Source organism: Dama dama, chromosome 20 (genome assembly GCF_033118175.1).
Source record: "Dama dama isolate Ldn47 chromosome 20, ASM3311817v1, whole genome shotgun sequence".
NCBI classification, from domain to species: Eukaryota; Metazoa; Chordata; class Mammalia; order Artiodactyla; family Cervidae; genus Dama; species Dama dama.
Genome location: NC_083700.1, coordinates 15861865 through 15884882, shown reverse-complemented (window position 1 = coordinate 15884882; position 23018 = coordinate 15861865). Strand labels below are relative to the sequence as shown.

The 23018-nt window shown below is 40.5% G+C and overlaps 2 protein-coding genes across 3 annotated transcripts; one reads left to right on the top strand and one right to left on the bottom strand.

The window, feature by feature from the left end:
- Positions 1-430: 430 nt before the first annotated feature.
- On the bottom strand, positions 431-14313 carry CCT3 (chaperonin containing TCP1 subunit 3). Its single transcript, XM_061120549.1, has 14 exons — positions 14158-14313; positions 12108-12169; positions 11348-11398; positions 11196-11258; positions 10056-10152; positions 7750-7867; positions 6093-6279; positions 5280-5429; positions 4253-4385; positions 3991-4072; positions 2739-2919; positions 1839-2084; positions 1441-1572; positions 431-764 (listed from the first exon to the last, which is right to left on the bottom strand). The coding sequence occupies exons 1-14, from the start codon at positions 14186-14188 to the stop codon at positions 660-662; spliced, it is 1638 nt and encodes a 545-aa protein (XP_060976532.1). The 5' UTR covers positions 14189-14313; the 3' UTR covers positions 431-659.
- A 143-nt stretch (positions 14314-14456) lies between these two features.
- TSACC (TSSK6 activating cochaperone) lies at positions 14457-20080 on the top strand. Of its 2 annotated transcripts, none has more exons than XM_061119852.1 (4): positions 14457-14570; positions 15448-15507; positions 18644-18766; positions 19850-20080. In XM_061119852.1, the coding sequence occupies exons 1-4, from the start codon at positions 14552-14554 to the stop codon at positions 20065-20067; spliced, it is 420 nt and encodes a 139-aa protein (XP_060975835.1). In that variant the 5' UTR covers positions 14457-14551; the 3' UTR covers positions 20068-20080. The 2 variants fall into 2 exon arrangements, with proteins under 2 accessions (XP_060975835.1, XP_060975836.1); XM_061119853.1 differs by having other exon boundaries at positions 14482-14608.
- The last annotated feature ends 2938 nt before the right edge of the window (positions 20081-23018 follow it).

The window sequence follows — 23018 nt, the reverse complement described above, 5'->3', positions numbered from 1 at the left end:
AACCCTGGGAGACAGCAAAGCAAGAATTCTAGGTATGAGAGGAAAGACTGTGAAAAGCTACAAAATACAGTACAAAAAACACATGCTCTATGTTCTTTAGGACAAACGCCAGAGCCCTGGCACATATCGGGTATTGCTCTATATACAACCACACACAAGGAATACCCATAGTTTGGACAGGTTCTTCCTGTTCTTTGGGTGGTGAATGCAAAGTTGTGCTTCTTTAAGCTTTACAGTATCAAGCTTTGAATTCCAAGAGCCATCCCAACTAGCATCTACTGAGAAGTCTGAAGAATAACCTCTCAAGAAGACAGTTACTTAATGACCTCAATCCCCATCTTTCTTCCTCCCCAGTAAGGTTTTTTGCCTTCTCTTTCCTTGCCAGGAGGCAGAGATATGACCCAAGGTTGAAAAACACATAACAACCATCTCAAATGACTTAGATTTAATCATCGGAAGCAAACTAAATGGAAAGCTTACAATAGAGAAGAATTACATGTCAGTGCCTTTTGCAAACTGAACTGGGACAGAAAGAGACTGGGGCTGCCCCTCAACCTGATCCCTTCCAAACAAAGATATCCACAGTGTCCCTGGCAGTCTGGCTCAGGGAAGGGGGAGACTCTGTTGGCTCTGTGCGTTGAGGCTGCCTTGTCCACTGCTCACTCCTGGCCAGCATCAGGAGCTCCACCCTGCCGGCTCTGGTCGTCACCCTTCTTTTTGTGGCCTGAGACGATGTCATCAATCCGCAGCAGCAGAACTGCCGTCTAGGAGAAAAGCCACAGCCCCAAAGAGGTCAGCAGACAGGAAGGACACTTGTTTTCTTTTAGACATATCACCTAGCTCCTCCTACATAATTATCATTTTATCTGAAATCTACCCTTCAATAGTCTTGAATGTAGATGGAGTTCTCCCTAAGCAAGAGATGCTACTTGTGCTAGTTAACTTTTCCCCCCCTTTTGGCTGTGCCACACAGCTTGTTAGATCTTAGTTCCCTGAGCAGCGGCTAGACTTGGGCTCTGGGCAGTGAGAGAGCAGAGTTCTAACCACTGGTCTGCCAGGGAATTCCTTACCTTGCTCTTAATTTTTAAGACTTTTTCATGTGGATCATTTTTTTTTTTTCTCCCCCCTCCCCCCATGTGGATCATTTTTTAAAGTCTTTACTGAATTTGTTACAATATTATTTCTGTTCTATATTTCGGTTTTCTGGCCCCAAGGCATGTGGGATATTCGCTCCCAAACTAGATACTAAACCTGCACCCCCTTGAAGTGGATAGTAAAGTCTTAACCACTGGACCACCAGCAAAGTTCCCACTACCTTGCTTTTTATTTTTTTTTACCTTGCTTTTTAAATGAGCTAAAAATAAGCAGGTGGATGGAATTCCTTGGGAGATCTTTCCAAGAATACTTAAATAGCACAGCATATGATTTTGACTGCCTCACCTCTACTGCTGTCTTATACGTTTGCAGCTTCACAGCCAATGGTTCCCAGATGCCCAGTTCTTTCATATCCACCAAAGTGCCTGTCTCACCATTTACACCCCAAGTTTCACAGTTCTCCTGGGTATGCTTGGCCTGTAGTTGGAACAAGCATACATAGTTAAAGGGGAAAATATTAGGAACAAGTAAGCTGACGGAGACCATTAGACAAAAATCAAATACACTGATTGATAAGGTAGGAATAAAAGAAAATGCCAATGACAGCAAATAAGGTAAAAATTAAGACAGAGATTTTTAAGGGAAGAAGCTACCAGGAGAACCTGGGAGGACAGACATGAACCATCCTCTTAGAACAAACACAGCTTTTCCTACCTAAGAGAATAGCACAGAAAGGAACTCACCCGAAGGGAGGTAAGTAGACGGATGGTGCTGGCTCCACAGTTCTGGATAAGGGTGCGAGGGATGACCTCTAGGGCTTGAGCAACAGCCCGATATGGCCACTGTTCCACACCAGTCATGGCTTTGGATTTTTCTGTCAAGGCATGAGCCACAGCCATCTCAGAAGCCCCACCCCCTGGCACCAGCTGAGGGTCCAGAAGAACATTGCGGCACACTTGCATGGCGTCCTGGAGGTTGCGTTCTACTTCCTTGGGAAAGCAAACGAATAGTATAAAGCCAAAGCTCGATGACTTAGGGACAAACCAGCAGCACCAAAAGACTTCCTGACTGCCAAGTTTGGTAAATCACCAAAGAGGCCAGACTTAAGAAAGGTCCTTCAAAACTTTTGCAAAGGGCAGATGCTACAACTTTGGAAAAACACATTAACTAAAATTCCAAGAAGGCCAGGGGGAGGAGGTGTCACTCTGGGATATTAGGCTTTCGTCCGCTGTGCTTGACAGACCTATACCCTACTCTGTCCTGTCTAGCTGTATACCCTAGGAGGCTGCACAGTGTAGTGGAAACTCTGTACTTATTAGCTATATGCCTTAGGAAAGTTATTTAACCTCATTAAGAAAAAAAGGGTAATATTTATTAATTTCAACTTAAAAGTTCTAAAGATCTGTTGCATAAGAATATGAATACACTTAACACTGAACTAACTGTATACTTAAAAATGGTTAAGACAATGTATGTTACATTTTTTAAATTTTTAACCACAATTTAAAATAAAAACATTTGTAGCTTCAGATGACAAATGAGTAACTGTAAATGGCCAACAGGAAAAGTTTAGGCCCTCTGAGAAACTCTCAAGAAATGGAATGACCTACTTCAATTCAGTCACACTTCTAAGGCTGACTCACCGAGAGAATCTCTTTGCTGGCCCCACGGAGAAGAACTGTGCAGGCCTTGGGGTCTTTGCATTCAGTGATGAATGTAAAGTACTCGTCTCCAATTTTCTTGATTTCCAACAGGCCTGCCCCTGTTCCAACATCCTCTTCTCTCAGTTCCTCTGGCCGGCTGACTATCCGGGCCCCACAGGCTCTAATGATTAGATGGGGAGGAGGGGGACAGGGAGAAGACCAGATGATGTCAGATACTTTTACTCATTTTCCTGGTCCCTAGAGTCTGTGGTGGGGGATAACGGAAGGGCAAAAGTGGATTGCTAGTAACATTTCTACCTAACTTGAGAGGTCTTGGCTGCCTGGTAAAACAGATTTCCAACAAATACAGAGGTGAAGTTTCCTTAAACTAATATAGTTTTATAAGTGTACATACCTAAGATAATTACTACAGTGAGATACTGTTTAACTCAAAGTATATTCAGTAGACCCTAAAATTTGGACAAATGAGTTCTTATGCATATTTGACATAATGGTCATTTCTATGTTGAACTTGTCCTATATTGCCCAGTTAGATCTCAAGGTCAATAACGGGACTATACTAAAAACAAAACAAAGGTTAAGCAAGAAGGAAGGTTAAGTATGTCTGATCCCATTTTGAATGTAGGGCTAATTTTTTATCTGTCATTCTTTCCCTCCATTCATGGGCATGAGAGTCAACTATATATATGCATGCATGCCCCGAGCCATTTCAGAGTAAGCGTTTTAAGTAAAAAATCACATTTGGATCTATGGCGTATTATGTGATGATAGGACAGACAACATAAAAAAAAAAAAAAAAAAATCAATTCTAAAAAAAAAAAAAAGATGGACCTAAGCCTAGATATCCATGCTGAAGTAGTGAATGCAATCTAAGATTGCATTAACAGTAACTGAGGATCCAACCAAGTTAATTACTGGTTCTATCATATTCTGAGCTAGTTAAAACAGACTATTCTGAAATGGACCCCTACACCAAGGTGGTGATCACAGATGTCTAAGCATAAGCTGTTCACTACTGGCTAGGAGCAATACAGTCTCATGAAGCAGATAATTGTTACTCTAGAGGACCTCTGAGAGGGCAGATGGCTAATCCCAGGTTATTTCCACCTGTAAATGATTTGGCTGATTGTATCCTGTTAAGCTTTATCAGATAATGATGACTACATTATGAAGCTATGAAATAAAAACACATAGGAAGGAGCACAATTTTATTTTTACCTGACCTACTCACCTAGCAATGCGATTATTATCTGTCTTCCGGACTCTGCGGATGGCTGTGATATTTGCTCGCATGAGGTAGTGCTGAGCTAAATCTGTAGAAACAGAGATGTCAAGTTGGAAGCCAGAAACTCCGGGTTCTGAACGGCTTTTATCTTCCATGTACCCTAACCATCATCTGTAAATTATGTTCAGTATATGACAACATGGGATGAAAAAAATTACCCATCCTCTTCTACCACAACAGCAGTCTGGAAAAATGAATGTAGTCCTACCAGAGATGCCCTTCTCTGTGATGACCACATCTGGCTTCAGCTGGATAATGTCCTCACAGAGCTGCTGAATGTACTCTTCTTCCATTTGGAGAATTCGGGTGAAGTCTTCCTCTCGTGTGATCTCAATGTCAGTCTATGTGGTGAAGAAAAGTCACCATGAATTAAAAATTCTGAACTGGTGAAGCTCTTTAGCTACTACTACACTCCCTCTGGTATAGAAGGAAATGGCAACATACTCCAGTATTCTTGCATGGAGAATCCCATGAACAGAGGAGCCTAACGGGCTACAGTCCACAGGGTTGCAGAGTCGCACACGACTGAGGAGGTGACACACACCCACCCCACCTCTGTCTAGCCCTCTCATGTATCCCAGAAAGCAAGAGCTAGAACAAACCATGATCCAACACCTCTGTACACCAGTTTAGCTCCAGCAATCATCTACATCTAGTTTAACTCCATTTAGTTATTTACTGGAAGGAAAAGTCACAATGCAATTAGTGGAGAGTTTGGCTAAGGTCGATAGCCACTTAGTTCAATGTTTCTTCTGACTTGTCAGCATGCAGGGTAACTCAGGGTCTTAATTTTCCCAACTAATAATGATTCTTGTTCCCAATCACTGTTTGATAAGCTTCAGTTACTTTGTTTTATTCAAGTGTGATGGAGCCTTGTGAGTTTCCCATCCTCTGGAAATTTTTTAGCACTTCAAAGCTCATTAACTCCTACTCCATGTTCTACTAATGCATTAGAAAAGGTTGCATGATACTCTGGAATCGAAGCCAAACAGAGCTGGGTTCAAATCCTGATTTGGCCAATACAAGCTATGTTCCTGAAGCAATGAACCTAACTTTCCTGAGCTACAGATCCCTCATGTGTAAAACGGAAGTTGGTATCATTTGCTCTTAAGGGTTGTTGTAAGCATCAGAGATTGCATGTAAAGGTCACACAGCAGGCATGTAATAAGCACTTATTTCCCTGGTATAGTAACAGACTCTTGCACCAACTTTACGGAACAGGGCAGTGCCCTTACCTGGCTCTCTCCTTTCTTATATTCCAGAGAAGAATCCAGCAACACAATGCGAGGGTTCTTGATATAGCGTCGCATTCGTGGATGGGTCACATCCTTGTTAATCATGACTCCACGTAAAACACACGAGTCTTCAATGATGCCCCCAGGTATCTGAGCAAAAGAATTACTTTAATTCACAACCAGGAGACAACTTTTCAACTTCCTTTTCAGACATTCATCTTTCCCAAATAACCACCATTTCAGATTTCCAAAGTATCTTTTTTCCACAAACCCCCAAAACAACTACAGTTGCAATCACCTTTCTCTCTAGGAAGCACATCAATTTGAAGGTTGGCTGAAACAGAAGTTCAGTGATTGACAAAGATTTAAAGGGGCATTTTTCTACCTCCTGAAAGAGATTTCCATGAATTTTAGGTATAGGGCTCCCTCTTCTGGTCACAAGTTATTAAATCTTTTAAATCTTATGGGATGGAGAAAGCTTTCTAGGGCTTATTAGTGCTACGGTGTAGAGCCCTTATTTCCTGACCTAGTGTCTGATATGCACACAAATACAGATGACAAAAAAATAAAATAAAATAAAAAGCTTTTCCCTTGCCCCTGTAAACCATGGGCAGAGAGAGCAGTGAAGCTAACAGAGTTATTTCAGATACCTCCTTAGTACCCTCTTTTTCAAGATTTTTGTTTTCCAGGTAGCAAATACTTTTCTTTCTGGTTCTAATAATAAAGGTATCTTGCTCTGATTTAAACTTGATCCTCCACAAATGTGATGCTAGGAAATAATTTGTTTCCAACGTACACACTTGAAGAGTTTACCTTTTCTACCCTTGCATATTTCTTGATGTCAATCTCTTTCCGGCCATTCTCCTCAAACTGTACAGTTTTGACAGCATCCAGAGCAATGTTGCAAGCCAAAGACGACCACCGACTGATTACTTTGGTAGTAATGGAGCTGTTGATGATGTTCAGCATTGTATCTCGGTTACTGGTGTCGACAGGGATACTGGAGAAAAGAAAAACAGGTAATATGCTTGGGGGATCTAGGATATTTAAGAAATCCCTCATTTACATCTTGATGGCTAATAACAGTGGGCCAACAGGCAGAAGAAGGGGACATCTGTTCCTACATAGGAAACTGAAGTGTTATCAATAAATAACCTTGTCCATCTTCTGCTTTTTTAGCAAGCTTACAATTAACCCATCCCTGGAAGGTGTCTCAAATCCCTGAATAATCTGCTCCCTTCTCTGACAACTCTCCACATTTAAGAGTTTAAAGTATGATATTCTCTCTACTTTCTGCTCCAACCATATACACTCTATATAACTTTAACTTAAGACATATTTTATCTTTGAAACTTCATCCCTTAACTAAAAAATCCTGAAAGTTGTAGAAGACCTTGGATACTATCTTGTCCAAATTTTCACATATTGCTGAAATCCCTTTTATTAACAGTGTAAGACACACAATAAGCAAACATTAAATAGTTGTTGAATCATGTGTTTTACAGAAAAAAGCAATAGCTCCAAAAGTATTATCTAAGACATAAGAAGTTACTGCTTGATAAAAAGAAAAATGTTAACGATTCAGCTCCAAACATTCAATAAATCCTTTTTATCTCTATGTTCTTACAAAGCTTACTTCATAAAATTATCTTCAATCAAACACCTCATTCTCTAAGAGTGCTAATTATCAAACACTTTGTTTCTTAATAGCAGGCAGTACAATACAAAGCTCTCCACATTGCTGGGTACTTGTGTATCAACAACCCAAGAATATGAGTAGATTATAGGTTTTATTTTTTAAACAACTGTTTTAATTAAAAAAAAGTTTTGCATTTTATATCATCTCATTTAACTGACATTCCCTTAAGTAGAAGTCACACATTTTTATATTCTTTTTATTATACCTTATAGCACTCAGAAAACACAGACCAACAGCAAGTTCTGTGATAACTAGACTGGATTCAAACAGCATTTTCAGTACCATCCTTTTCATTTTAATGAATACAGCGGACTATTATCCAACACTTTGTATTACAGAGAGTAATGACTGGATTAGTTATAATCATACATGATGGTAGGATATTTTAATATTAAGTCCTCAATAATCACAGTTATCTAACTCCTTATTTCTCCTACTATAATCTAAAACTTTGGAGTGAAGCTCTATTTCACTTACTATACATTCCTCAAGGCAGTGTCTAACATGGAAACTAGCAGATTGCATGTAACCAAAACATATTTTGAAGAATTGAACCTAGCTCTTTTTATTTGTCTGCTTTGGATCCTTTGCCATTTTCTAAAAACTTCTATTCCCTTTATCCTTCCCTTCATTTTGCTCCCTTCTTTCTCCCTGCAAAATAATACGTACTACTGGTGATGTGTCCAGCCTTCCTTTACCACCTAAGCACAGATCAGTCTTCCAGGCCTCCCTTGGTTGACACCACCCGCTTCTGGTCCCCACCTTCAATACCTTATTTTCTTAAGGGTGCTGATCATATCATCCAATGCCTTGCGGTAAGCACTGATCACCACTGTTGGGTGCATCTGCTGCTCCAGGAAGTGTTCAGCCACAGACAGCATCTCCCCAGCTGAGAAAAGACAGATATACCGTAACATCTTAAAAAGTATCTGGATATCAAAACAGCTTCATTAAAGCTTCTAAAGTACCTGCTCTTTTCTTCTACAGCAGGTCTGCCCCAAAGGTATGCCAACACTATTTCAAATTTTGTACTCTGTACAAGCCAACTCTGAAATAAAGTATTCTCATCAGATACATTTTAAATGACTAAAGATTGATCCTAGGGTTTATTTAATTGTGATCTAACTAAATATGTCATCAATTTCTTAAACAAACAGTTAACATTTTCCCAAAGATTCTAAAAAGAAAGAAAAATACATAAAGGAAAATTGATTTGCTTATTATTATTTCAATACCTAAGATGTAGTCAAACTGTAGGTACTGAAAATAATCCTGGCCACAAAACTTCATACCCAGCGAATACCCATAAAAACTTACCCTTTGGAAAAGGAATTACTGGTAAAATGCCCCTTTCTTTTAAAAACTGTCCTTACTTTTTAATTCTAATTAAAACACACACAAACACAGAGTAATACAAATACACACTGACATGTAAAAGTCTGCTTCTAAAACACCATTATTTTGGTCAAAAAAGGGCCTTTTACAAAATGCTTATACTATCAGGTCCACTGACACTAATTCTTAAAATGTTCACAAATGTGTCAAAGTTTACATACCTACTCTCTGGCATGTGCTCAGATGTTTGATTTCGATACTTTAGAATTCATAAGTGACTTAAGTATATTAAAAGATAATCAAGTATTTTAAAAGATGCTCTAGTAACTTAGAAAAGACTATGCCCTGTTAAACAGCAGCCAGAACAGTATCAACTTCGTTATCTTCAGAAACAACAATATTTTGTTTTTTTTTAAATAGCTATATCTAAGATACCTAGACCTATGGATACTTAACCTATTTAGTATCTCCAGGAGATTCAACTAAGATTGTTGTTGGTATTCAACTTTTTCAACACCATGGACTATGGTCCATCAGGCTTCACATCAATGGGATTTCCCATGCAAGAATACTAGAGTGGATTGCCATGTCCTTCTCCAGGGGATCTTCCCAACCCAGGGACCAAACCAGAGCCTCCTGCATTGACAGGCAGATTCTCTATTACTAAGCCAGTAAGATTACCGTCAGAGAATTCTCACGTTGCTACAGGTATTATCAAAATGAATGCTATTATAAAAATTTCACAATCAACCTAAAATTTATAAAACAAAGGCAACACACTAAGTTTTCAAAAGGATGTTTTATGATCCCACAGGATGCAGAAAGATTAGCCATTAAAACATGTATAGCTAAGACTCAGTCTTAAGATTCTGTATTTGTCTATTTTACTACTCACTAAAATCTGTAATCTCAAAATCAGTATTTACTGCACACAAATGGTCATTCACAGACATGCAGAGAAGAAAAATTTAAATCACCCAATGCATGCAATTCCCAGGCAAGACTGAATGCTCTGCCTTGTTTCAGCGCTCATTTTGTAAAAAAGTGTCCTTTATGTGGTATATTTGGTGGCAAGTTTTCCTCAAATTTGTGCATTTTCTTGGTGATTTCACTGTTGAAAGCCCTTAAGTTTTCCCATGTACAAGGCAGCTCTGATGTGCCTTGTAAAGACAACAAACTTATTAGATAAGCTTAGTTCAGGCGTGAGTTATAGTGATATTGGGCACGAGTTCAATGTTAATGAGTCAACAACATACATTAAATAAGGTATCTTTAAAACAAAACATAAAACACATATTTACGCTTGATAAATATGTGACCAGAGGCTCAAAGACCTCTAATCCTGTACTACCTCCTGGAGTGATGGTTTAGTCACTAATTCGGTGTTTGTGGTGACTTTATAGAAAATAATTTACTGTAATGAGAATAGACTGTATTTTACTCTAACACATTTGAAAAACTTATTCTTTACCATGATGAACATTTTATGCTCAGTTGGGACAGAATACATAGAAAATTAGCAACAAGTTCTTAAAATATGACTCAGGGGACTTCCCTGGCAGTACAGTGGTTAAGACTCTGTACTTCCACTGCAGGGAGTGCTGGTTTGATCCCCGGTCAGGGAACTAAGATCCCACATACTGAGCAGTGTGGCAAAAATATAAAAAAGACTGACATTATCTCTGGCAAAAATCTAACGTTTCAATCTAATTTTCCTTATCAACCTTCCATTCTCTTCTTACCAAGAATAATTACTGATGTGGTCCCATCTCCAACCTCTTCATCCTGTGTCCGGCTAATTTCAATCATGGACTTGGCCGCTGGATGCTGTACTTGAATCTGAAAAGAAAAGTATAGGGCTACCCTCGTGGTCCCTGGTGGTTAAGAATCCACCCGCCCACGCAGGGGACATGGGTTTGATCCCTGGTCCGTGAAGATCCCACATGCTGCAGGGCAACTAAGCCCGTGTGCCACAACCACTGACCCTCGGACCCTAGAGCTTGTAGTTGGGAACAAGAGAAGCCACGGCAATGAGATGCCCTCACACTGCAATGAAGAGTAGCTCCTGCTCACCGCAACTAGAGAAAGCCCATGTGTAACAATGAAGACCCAGCAAAGCCATAAATAATTAGAAAAAGAAAAATGTAGACTTCACTGAATCAACACTACTCAAAGACCTCTTAACCCATTCTGCTTGGTCCTAACTCTTAAAGATTCTTGCTTCCACACTTACTCCCTTTTATTGTCTGATCACAGATTTAAAGATTAAAACTGGCCCCCAAGATGTCTAAGTAAACCACTTTTTCAAGTAGTTTCTTGCAGTGGGGAAGGGGGAAGGAGGACGAATGCATCAGGACAACTTAACTATTAAAGTTTCTTGAGAACAGAAAAGTATCTTTTAGCTAATTTATTGGGAGCACCGTTGTGGTGGTTGAATTGTGGCCTCTGAAAAAACATGCTGATACCTCACCCCCTGGAAACTGTGAATGCAACCATATTTGGAAATACAGCCTTTGCAGATGAAATCAAGTTAAGATGAGGTTATAGGACAAATCAGGGTAGGCTCTAAATCCAACCACTGGGATGGTGGAGACACACAAAAGAATGCCATATGACAGGAGAGTTTATAAGCCAAGGAATGTGGTCAAGATCCTGAACCTAGAAGAGGAAGGGTATTTCCCTAGAGGCTTCAGAGGGAGTGTGTCACTACTGACACACTGAGTCTGGACCCCCAGCCTCCGGTTCATGAGAATAAATTTCTGTTGTTTCAAGTCACACAGTCTGTGGTAACTTGTAAGCAGCCCAAAGAAACTAACCATTATTTACATTATTTCTTTATATGTCTTTCGTAAAACATTAGAAAACAAAATGAAAAGTCGTACCTCTCGAAGAATGGCATTGCCATCATTGGTCATCACAATGCCTCCCATGGGGTCCAAAAGCATCTAGGACCAAAGCAACAGTTATATTTAAGTGTCCCAGAAAACAGAAAGGGAAAATGTGTAGCTGAAGTTTCAGTATGAGATAAGCCTACCTTCATCATAGACTTGGGTCCCAAACATGTTCGGATGATATCTGCGATAGTCTATTGGAAAGAAAATACAAAACATGTTAAGCACAAACCAGGGGATGGTGATTGTGTGTTTCAGGGGAAGGGGCATGGGCAACCCACAGAGCCAGTGTTTTAACAAGGACACGTCCAAAATAGGGTTGGCAACTACTTTCAATACAGGGTGTCATGTGGCTAGATTCTGTTCTTTGTCTTTCCCCCTTTGGGAATGTTTTCTGGATGTGCAAAGGAATAACTTTTCACAAGGAAAAAAAGGGACATAGCTCTCACAGCTTCAGTTTCCCAGCAGTCCACAGATAACTGAAAAGTCCACACATTTGTATTTCCTTCCATGATAGTGGCTTCCACCCCATGTTAAATTATATCAGGGCTATTTTATTCTTTCATTCAAAACCTATTTACTGAGTATACCTATCCAGGATCTACAGTGAGTACCAGGAATACAAAAGGGAATTAACATAGCTCTTTTACCCAAGTAATTCAGTCTAGCATGAGAGACAAACACAAACATGCAATATAATATGCACAATATAAGAAGACCATTAAAAAAAAAAAAAAAAAGACCATGAGACCCATCTCAGAGAGGGAAGGCTTCCTTCTCCTTATCACCAAAAGGGAAATGTCCTGAAGGAAAGGAAATCAAATTTTCTTCCACCAAATCACAAATAAATACAGAAATACAAATACAGGCAAACTACTATAAACAACTTAAAAAATATGCTACCTTGGCAGCATTGATGTTTCCAGATTGAACTTTTCTTCCAGATTCACGCTTTGTGTTCTGGCCTAAAACAGATAAAAACAAAAGGCATGGGAGGGAGATTCACAAGGGAAGGGATATATGTATACTTATGGTTGATTCATGTTGAGGTTCAACAGAAAACAACAAAATACTGTAAAGCAATTATCCTTCAATAAAAATTTAAAAAAAAAAAAAAAAAGGGCGACACACCAGTATTGATCCACTGTATATAAGCTACTCCCTAATCTTTGAAAATAAACACACACCCAGGTTTCATGGATGTATACACTGATTAAAGTTTATCGACTTGTACTCTTTAAATATCAATTATACCTCAACAAACTATTAAAAAGTAAATACACGTACTTATGGCTACTTATTTACTTCAATTCCTGGTATAAGAAACAATCCACAAAGCTTCAACTTTGGAATCTTGGTCATCACTTTCCCCCTAACCAAACATTCATGTATCTACAGCAAGGATTCATAATCTGAGATGTATCGGATTCTCAAAGGGCTGATGTCCCTAAAAAAGCATCAATCTCTCCTTTATATAACAAGGGAAAGAGTTTGGGGGTTTACATTCTCATACTAGGATATGGTGAACCATACCCACAGTCCCAGCATAAATTATTGACAGTGACCCCCAGTGTGCTGTGGAATGAGAACACACACTCAAAGTATCAGGATTTGCAAGATATGGTCACTTCATGCTTGGATATAATCAGAATGCCTCAGTTACCCACTTACCATCAATAACAGTGTACTACATACTTTAATAGGGAACATAATCGGTTACAGCCGCTAATGCCAAAGATTAACAAGGACCTCAGAAAGGTTGCACAATGCACCACTAACTCACCCTAGGGCCCTTACAACGAGAGACAAGCCAATGGTTATAACTGAACCAATGTAATGTTTTTCTCTCTCCAAATTATATTTTCCCTACAATTTGTTGTAAAATTTTCGATCCGGTCCCATCAAATCTAAACACAACTCTCTGGATTCAGATCCCTATTTCACGTAGTGTTAACTAAAATCCTGCATGGATCTTTCTGATGGATTCATCAGAAAAAATAGGGTTTTTTTTTCTGGGTTAAGCGAATGCTTGTCTTAAAATAGTTATTTTCCAGGTGTAGAGAAATTAGAGAAAAATCTCGGAACAGCATTCTTTACACAGAAGATGGTGAGAAAGGCAAAATGGCTAGTCAAGCATGTCAAGTGATCATGCAGGATGAGGCAAAGAAGTTACACAGAGTAGAAACATACCCGGGAAGACAAATGAAATGGGACTCATGAGTTAGTAAGAAATCTGGGATGTTCCCGAAGGTAAAAAGAACCAATTAAGAATCTGGGAATACTCAGTCTAAGTGGTGAAGATTACAACGGAGGAGACATTTGCGAGGATAATTACATCTAACATAATATGATCAGTGAGAGAAGCAGGGTTACATCAGGAACAGGGGTTGACAAATGGAAATTCAAGACAACAGTTATTTAAAAAAAAAAAAAAAGCGGCCAAGGATACCACTCGCTGTTTGCCAGACCCTCTTTTAAACAACTGTATCTACTTATCTTATTTAAGCCTCACAATTCTACGAAGAAATACTGTTAACCCTAATAATAAAGATGGAACTATTTCGATCTTTATTTGGCCGAGGCAACACCACTATTAAAGGATGGACCAACGTTATAAAGCTAGGCCAAATTAAAAAACCTTTACTCATTCAGCTACACATTGAAAATCGCTCAAGGAAGCGTGCAGAGGCGAGGGTTGGGAGTGAAGAACGGAACGCCGAGTGGGAAGCATCTTTCCGAGGTCACTGCACGGAAAGACAAGGCGTTCGGCGAGGGTAAAGCCAGTTTGCGTTTGCGAAGACGGGGTAGGAAAACGGGAGAAGGGGCTTCCAAAATGAACGACTGGAAGGCTCCGTGGCCGAACCAGGGCGCGACTGCGCTGGGGCAAGGCTGTAAAGTGCAGAAAAAGGGGGGCGGCGAGGGGAGTCCCTTCCCAACCTTCCCCACAACTCACTAAGCACGAGCACCGGACGATGACCCATCATGGCGGCGCGATGCAGAGCCGGGTACCCAAAGCTGGGGGAACCGGCAGAACCTTCTGGAGAGAGAGAACCAGAGAGAAGCCCAGAAAACGCTGCCTCCTCAGGGCTCACACCTAAACCCGCTACTCTCTGAGTCACCACCAATCACCGCATGCATCTCACTGACCGGCACGAAAACACACCAATTGACATTCTTAGCCCCACCCCCTGCGTAAGAACGCAGGGCAAGTTAGATAGAGAAAGCACGATGATGGCAATGCGAGGGCACAGGCGCTTGCGCAATAGGGTGGCCGCTCCCGGCCGCGTGCGGCGCGAACCTCGGCGCAAGCGCCGCGGCTCCGGCAGTTGGCCGGCCCGCCACTGCGCATGTGTATCAACTACAAGGGTGGGTGCTGGGGTTGAGGCTTTCGATTAACACCACAGGTGAGGTCATTAAACTCTGGCGTCTAGGCTTCTCTCGGGCCGCGAAGGTCAAGAGAGGCGTGGCAATTTCCACGCTTTCGTTCCAGCCTTAGCAACGGGGAGGGATAGAGGGGCGGGACTTAAACCGGCGGTTGCGAGAAGACCTGGCCGGTTTGATGCCGGGTGAAATGGGAGTTGTAGTCCAATCCGACTGGGCTGAGCGGTGACTACCCTTCCAGGCACGCTGGGAATTGTGGTTTATTGTCTCTGACTCGTTGCTGTGCGTGGACTTTCCCCTTCTTAGGCAAATGCTTTATTCTGAGGCTGTCAGCGGTACCAGGAGGTGATGGCTTACATTTTCCCCCGCGTTGTCCTATCCAAAACACGTTTTCAAGTGTTCCCTATAGTGCTCTCAAGATTTTCTTTCTCCACGCCCGTTCCCTCCCGTGCCCTCCTCATCGCCTCAGCTGCAGGTTCGTTAGAGATGCTGGGAAGCAAGAGCTTTAAAATAACCCTACAGAAAAGGAAAAGGACTGATATTACAGAAAATAAAACGAGAGAACACAGAATATTTGCCCATTCATAGGCGACTAAGGGTTTAGGCGTGGTTAAAGTACTGTTTTGTCCAGAAAAAAAGAAAATAGCTGTTTTCCAAACTAAAGGAAGGGCAGTGAGACCAAAAACAGTTCAAGAACAGTTACTTCTATTTGGCCGTAAACTAAGACAGTACAGCCTTTCACACTTTTCCTCTCCAAATTGGAACAGCCTGAGCTCTACTGGGGAGAACTTAAGAAATTGTTGATAGTAAAACAGTAAGATGGGTTGTCGGTCATGAGATACTACGGATTTTTTTTCCCCAGGCGCCACACCTGTGGGTGTTCAGATGGAGCAGCTTCCTAGTCATCCTGCTAACAGAAGAGGTGTGTGTCAGACGCCCTTCTTCCTCTCCCTTAAAACCAGACCTTCTTAATTGCCCAGCTTTTGGGAAAATGAAGCTAGTTGTATGTATGATTTTTTCCTATTACTCAGTCGGAAAGTATTTGTATTTGTTCTGCATTTCCCACTAAATGGAACGTACCTGTATTCCTAGTGTCTAGAACTGGGTCTATTAAATAGTAGATACTCAGTAATTACAGGTTGAAAAATATATTATTATTCCTTTTCGTCTCCTCTTAATACTTAGGACAGAAGACATACTATTGGCTCGAGTGAACAGATAATCAAACTGAGTGGGACAGTCCCACTAGTGGCCAGGGAAGTGCCTGAAACCATCTGACTCCAGAGCCTATTCACTTAACTGTAGGTGGGATAGATTATCTGAGAGGTCTGTACTGTCTTAACTTGAACATAAGTGAGCTAGCTCTTTTCACAGATTATATTGTGCAGTGGTAAAGAACATGACTTTGGAGTCTATAGGCCTGGATTTAATTCCAGCACTGCCTCATTGAAAAATCTTGAGCAAATTTCCTAACTTAAATTTTCTCAAAAAAGTGCAGATTAGGCTACCTACTTCATAGGGTCAGTATGAGAAATGTATAACATAGTGTATATAAATAACTTTCTATATTTATTTTGTCTGTTCTTCCTTTTGCTGCTCCCCAATCTCATCCTCTATTATACACTGTCTAGTCATCAGTATAGTTCTTTTAATATAGATTGTGTGTAATGTACTCTTCAAACCTTACAGTTCAGTAGAAAATGCACTGTCTACAGTGTAATACTGTCATTTCCTGAGAATAGCAACCATGTCTGTTTAATGCACTGTAGCATCTTCAGTGGCTGATATATAGAAGATACACTAGATAGATACATAGAAGATACATAGATAGATACACTAAGCTATCTGTTATATGTATGAATGAGTAAATTCAAATTCTCTATGTTCTTTGATCTTATTTTGACAGTGAACTATGGACTTCCACTGTCTTGATCCCTTTAATTCTTTCATGGAGCCAGATATTCTGCCTTTCCATCCATTGCTCTTCTTTTGACTTTTTAATTTTTAATTATTATTTATTTACTTAATGTTGGCCATGCTGGGTCTTCCTTGCTGCACACAGGCTTTCTTTAATTGTGGTGAGTGGGGGCTACTCTCTAGTTGCAGTGCAAGGGCTTCTCATTGCAGTGGCTTCCCTTGTTGCGGAGCACAGACTCTAGGGTGCCCAGGCTTCAGTAGTTGCAGCTCCCAGGCTCTATAGAGCGTGGGCTCAGTAGTTGTGGCACTTGGGCTTAGCAGCTTCAAGAAATGTGGGATCCTCTTCGACCAGGGATCCAACCCATGTCCCTTCCTTCGGCAGGTGGATTCTCAACCACTGGACCACCAGAGAAGCCCTCCTCTGTCTACTTTGCTACTTCCTTTTCATCTTGCAAACTTTGGGAAGGAGGAGTTCCCCAAAGGTCCAGGTTTCTCTCCCAGATTTTGACCTTGGAGAACTAATTTATTTTTGCAGCTCCTCCATCACCTCTTTGTGTCTGGCCTGGAAATTTGACCTTTCACCTGAGCTCAGTGCCCTCTCTTTGGCTGTTTTTTAGGCGTTTGGACTGCCTTGTCTCATCTCAGATCCAATATGTCCAAAATGTGATTTATGTTAGTATGACATTACTGGAACTCAGATTTCCTTGAGTGAAACAGGAAATTCAGATGCTTGTGCAGTTGGGAGGGTTGATGAGGTAGCTGGAGAATAAGAATAAAGAAGAGTGATGAGGACCACAGGGACTGGAACTGGGGATTCAGTGCCTGTAGCAATCTGCCCATTTGTCTGTCTTTCTCTTACACTGTCTCTTCTCTCTAATCTCTTGCTTATACCTGCTTCTCAAAGCATGCTAGCCAAATTCACTAACTTTCATTGACCCCAGCTTTACATCTTCCCAGCAGAGCAAATTGAGGAAAGCAAGCTTGGACACAGAATCTACCTATCAGTCCCAAGGCATGACTAGCCCAGTTTGCCTCATGTGCTTACCCCTTGGATCAGTCCCGGTTGCCAAGTGGGACAGGATACCATGATTGGCCTATATTGGGTCACATGTCCATTCCTGTTGGAATAGGGAGAGGGGCCTGATGTATGTATGACCTAGAATCTGGGGAACGAGTAGCTTCTCAGAGGAAGGGTAGCTCAGTAGACAGAAAAAACATATGTCTCTTATAACACTCATTGTTTGCTTTCTACAAATCAAATTTTCCTTCTAACTTAACTATTTTTGCCAAAGGTAATCTATTTTTCCCCATTAAGAACTTCCATGTTCAACCCATTTTAATCCTAATGTATTGATTAAAAATTGTATCATATTTTCTAACCCTAAAAAGGCTCAATGATTTTCTGAGAGAGTCTCAGATTTATATTGGAAAGGGTCTTCCATGACCCATCCTGCTTTTCCCACTCTCTCCACCCTAATTCTGGCCACTTTCCTAGGGCTCTCTCATCATTCTAGCCATATTCTTGCATCCTTATCTTTGCTCATACCATCTTTTTTTCTCCCACTTGAATTATCTTTTCCACTTATCTGAAGCTTCCTATTTTCAAGGTCCAGTAAATATCCTCCACCTGCTTGGAGTCTTCTTTGTCTGTTGTACTCATGTTGATATCTCTCCCCCGCCCTTTCAGAAACACTCATTTTTACATTTAATCACATTTCAGTATAACTAAAAGATAAAAGGACTTATTTTCACCCGAGACTGTCAGACTCACTGTTTATGTCCTGTGTTGCTATATCACCATTTCACCAGTGTCTGATTTGTCTCCCTAACTAGGTATTAAACACCTAGGAAACCATGTCTTAGGTCATGTTTATGCCCTAGCATTCAGCGCAGTAGTCCGCATGTAGCACAGATCAATAAGAACTTGTAAAATGTAAGCAAATTAGATTTTTAGCTTATCCCATCTCTACTTGGTTTCCCTTAGTCTCACTGTGGTTTCTTTTTTTGTCTTATTTAACTTTCTTTGGAGACATTCAGGCCAGGGCCTCAGCACTTATATTCATAGACCAGATGCAGGGTTCTAATTAGGCTGTCCCTTGTCGGAATGAACTCTGACTTAGTTGCCTCTGATTTTGTTCCAGCCAAAGAGGAGGGTAATACTGTGCCTCTTTGTCGAGCCAAACCCTCCCCCAGCTTTATTAATCTTCAAGCAAGTTCCTCACCAGTCACTTTCCTGAAAATCCTGCCAACGAAGTTGCCGTCAGGTAAGGAAGGAACCAGGGTGGATTTCCCAAATAGACTCAGCAGCGGGGAGAGTTTTATGGACAACGGGGCTGGAGCTTTCTTTTATCGATTTTGGTGCCTACCTCTGGGTCCAGGAACCTTTAGATTTTTCGCTTGTAGTTTGTTGATTATTCAGTTCTGTTGATTTCATTTTCTTCCTGATTTTACCAATTCATTTGTCTGTTTGCTTTGCTTATTAATGCCTTTATTAGACTGGCAGGACTGAAATAAGACTTTCATTGCATTGTTAAAAAGTGACTAGGGAAGGGAATAGTAACTGTTAGCTCAGTTTCTTTGCATTTCAGTTATTCATCCTCCCACAGAGAAATCAGTGCGTGTTTAGCATACCTGTGGGAAGCCAGACAGAGCACTAGACAGTCATAACTCCTGAGTTTGAGGACCTCGGGGTTTAACAAAGAAGTCAAGACCAATGAATATACAATGTATAAATAACTGCCAGGGTTAACTGGCAGAGCTGGATGTGTATAATGTAGTTAAAAACATTAAAAATGGGCGCAGCAAGACTGGTTGAAGTTAGAATGCAGGAAGAACTTCGAGTCAGTGCTGATGACCTTACTGTGTCAGGTAAGAGAGAAGGCGGCTCAGGCATCTCCTGAGTTCTTGAAAGGGAGGTTAGGCCTCAATCTCAAACCATTTCATTCACTCATCAAATATCTGTTGAACACTTACATGACAGGTATCCTTCTAGATGCCGGGGACACACTAGTGAACAACTCAGACAAAAATCCATGCCTTCCTGGAGTTTCCATTCTAGAAGGGGGAATTAGCCAACAATTAAATAAGTAATTACAAGTTACGCCAAATAATCGTAAGTACTAAGGGGAAACGTGAAGCAAGGGAGTGAGTAATAAATTCCAGTGTATTGGTTTCAAATAGGCTGGCCAGGTAGGCTTCATAGAGAAGGTGACAGTTGAGCATAGTTGCATCTGGATTGAGTTGTACCCAGAAAGGTTAGAGGGGTGTTCTTATTAGAACCTTTCCCATCTCAGTACAATTATAAAATCTCTTTTGTCCCCTTTGCACCTCCATTGCTCTTCCTTCAGGCATTGATCACAAGCCCAAGGAATGCCTAGGACTCCTAGAATGTATGTATGCCAATCTCCAGCTTCAGACCCAGCTTGCCCAACAACAGATGGCTATTTTGGAAAATTTACAAGCATCCATGACACAGCTGGCTCCTGGGAAAGACGGCAAGAACTCTTCTCTCCCAGCCTTATCTCGCAATCTATTGTTAAATCACCTGCCCCAATTCAGTAAATGAATTGTGAAACAAAGTTATTGTGTATGTTTTCCCTGCTCTCTTCCCAGTAAACCGTTGATGGAATCTGGGATTATATATTCTATATGGGGTTGGTTAGTTTACAAGTTGGTAACAGGTGCTCACTGAGTGCAAAGCACTGTACTAGGCACTTGGGAATGCATGTTACATAAGAGGTAGATTGTGGGGAGGGAGTTTACTATCTAGCAAGGCAGAAAAGACAGTTCATTGTAAAATTTAGCAGTACTCTAAGAGGGAATGGAAGTGCAGAGATAGAGGTTAGTAGGATACTGGATCAGGCATGGAATCTTGCCGGAGGAAGTGGTGGCACTTGATGAAGGAGCTACATTGGGTGGCCTGGGCAGATGAAGTAAGGTAGTTCCATGTCAGTTGGAAAGCTTGGGCAAAAACCTAGAGGTAGGGGAATAAGTCATCAAAAATTAGGGAAAGAGGTTTTTTTACCCCCAGAATGTAGAATGTGATGTGAAGCAGAATGTGGAGCAGCTGAGAACAGAGCAGCTTTCCCTGGGGAATTGTTCTGCTAACAACTGTTAGAAGCTCTGATTCATTTGAAGGCTTTCAGGTAGCAAAGGATACAAAATGGCCAAAACATTTTGGGGTAGAGGGAGGATGGAAGTGGAGAGGCCCCTATGAAACTACCAGGGTCTGGATAAAGGGTTTAGAAATAAAGACAGGCAATGGGTGAATCTTAGCTATGTTGTAGAGAGGGACTAGTCTCGAGCTTGAAACACCAAGCTACAGCATCCTGAAATTTCTAAGTTGGGAAATCAATTTAGCTTTAATGGGGGTTCAAATCCAGCCATGTGTTTTCAGTGTTTGAGAAGTGGACACCAGAGGTTGGCTTAGTCATTTGAACCACATTAGATCACTGCTTTCTTTTTTTTTTTTTTTGATCACTGCTTTCTTATACATCTGTGTTGGCAAATTATTCTTGAGACTGAGACTAGGTCCTTTTTCCAGAAGCTTATTTTCCTGTGGAATGTGGAGAAGATGAAAAGAGAGTTAGGCCTGAATACAGAGATGAGAAAGTGAGAAAGCAGTGGTTGAGAAGAGAATTTCACATTGGCTTTAACTCTTTGAATGGTTTTTCAGAGACTTCTTTTTTAAAAAAAACTTTTTATTAATATTTTGTATTGGGGTATAACCAATTAACAGTTGTGAAAGTCCTGCAGTCAAATCCTGCTGGCCTTCAAAGTAAAATTCTCTGAGGATTCCTAGTCTTTTGCTGTTGTTGGGTTCCAGTGTCATCCTGTCAATGGTTGTTCAACAGCTAGTTGCAATTTTGATGGTTTTGCAGGAGAAGATGAGTGCATGACTTGGTCTGACAGGAGAAGGTGAGTGCCATCTTGAATCTGCTTCCAGAGAGAGTTCTTTATTCTGTATGAATAAGGAAGACTGAGCAGAGATGTATGTCATAAACCATCACAATATTGTAGTTATCCTCCAATTAAAAATAAAGTTAAAAAAAGGAAGACATCAGGAATAAGGCTGAAGTGAAGCTTGAGAAATTGGGGTTGGGCATTGAAAAATTTTGATTAAGCTATTATCTGTGGAGAAAAGAGAAAGTAATTTTAGAAAGAGGCTCTGACATTTGTGCATAAGTTTTTTTTTGTGTGTGTACATAAGTTTTGACCTAACTGCTTGGAAAGAGGAAGGATATGTTACGTCTGGAAGTACGTTTGTTTCATCATCTCATCATCTTCATTAAAATGGAATTTTTGAATAAGATCTGAATGGGGTCCCCTCTTCCCTTAGCCAGTGGTCTCTCCATTCACACTTAAAATGTAAGTTATGCTCCCATTAGAATGGCATCAAGAAGACAAAAGATAACAGTTGTTGGTGAGGATGTGGGTGAAAAAGGAACCTTTAAATACTGTTGGTGGAAATGTAAATTGGTCCAGTGACTATGGAAAGCAATAGAGAGATACCTGAAAAAATTAAAAATAGATACACCATGTGACCCAGCAGTTCCACTACTGGGTATATACCCAAAGGAAGTGAAAACAGTATTTTGAAGAGAGAAGTGCACTCCCATGTTTACTGCAGTGTTCCCAGTAACCAAGATTGGAAGCAACCTAAATGCCCTTCAGAGAATGAAGGGATAAAAAAGATGTGGTATGTAGACACAATGGAATATTATTCAGCCATAAGAAAGGAGGCTATCTTGCCACTTGTGACAACATGGATAGACCTCAAGCACATTGTGCTAAGTGAGATAAGTCAGAGGAAGACAAGTACTGTATAATATCATTTATTTATGGGATCTAAAAAAAGTAAAATGGTAGTTATCAGGGGATGGGGGTGGAGGAATAAAAAAATGATGTTGTTTAAGGGTATGAACTTTCAATAAGTAGTAAATAAGCCATAGTGATCTTGATGTACCCTATAATGAATGTAGACAACAGTATTGTACCATAATTATGTAATATGGTAAGTATAACTACAACAGCAATCATAGTACAAAATATAAAGATATCAAAGTAACATAAGATATCAAAAGTAACATAAAACATATCACACACACCTTAAAAGTACACAATGTTATTTGTCAAATATATTCAATAAAAATTTATAATCACACTTAATGAAAAGATATTCCATGTTCATGGATAGGAAGACTCAATCTTGGGTTTTGGGAGTTTGTTGTTGTTTTTTTTTTCTTTTTGCGTGTGGGATCTTAGTTCCCTGACCAGGGATGGAACTCACATCCCCTGCATTGGAAGTGCAGATTCTTAACCACTGTACTGTCAGAGAAGTCTCAAGGAAGACTCCGTCTTGTTAAGATGTCGGTTCTTCCCATCTTGATCTACAGATTCAATGCAATCCCAATCAAAATCCCAGGAGATTACTTTGTCAATACTGACAAACTGACTCTGAAGTTTATGTGAAGAGGCAAAAGATCTAGCATAGCCAGTACAATATTGAAGGAGGAG

Bases quoted from the DNA above. Each gene is read 5' to 3' on its own strand.
- CCT3 (XM_061120549.1), bottom strand. From the start codon at position 14,188: ATGATGGGTCATCGTCCGGTGCTCGTGCTTA. The intron at 6,280-7,749 runs GTATTGAAGGTG...TCTTTTCTCCAG, and splicing joins AGCACCCTTAAGAAAATAAG to TATCCCTGTCGACACCAGTA. The intron at 4,073-4,252 runs GTAGGACTACAT...CTGTTTCTACAG, and splicing joins CACAGAGAAGGGCATCTCTG to ATTTAGCTCAGCACTACCTC.
- TSACC (XM_061119852.1), top strand. The intron at 15,508-18,643 runs GTGTGTGTCAGA...ATTTTGTTCCAG, and splicing joins TCATCCTGCTAACAGAAGAG to CCAAAGAGGAGGGTAATACT. The intron at 18,767-19,849 runs GTAAGGAAGGAA...CTCTTCCTTCAG, and splicing joins GCCAACGAAGTTGCCGTCAG to GCATTGATCACAAGCCCAAG.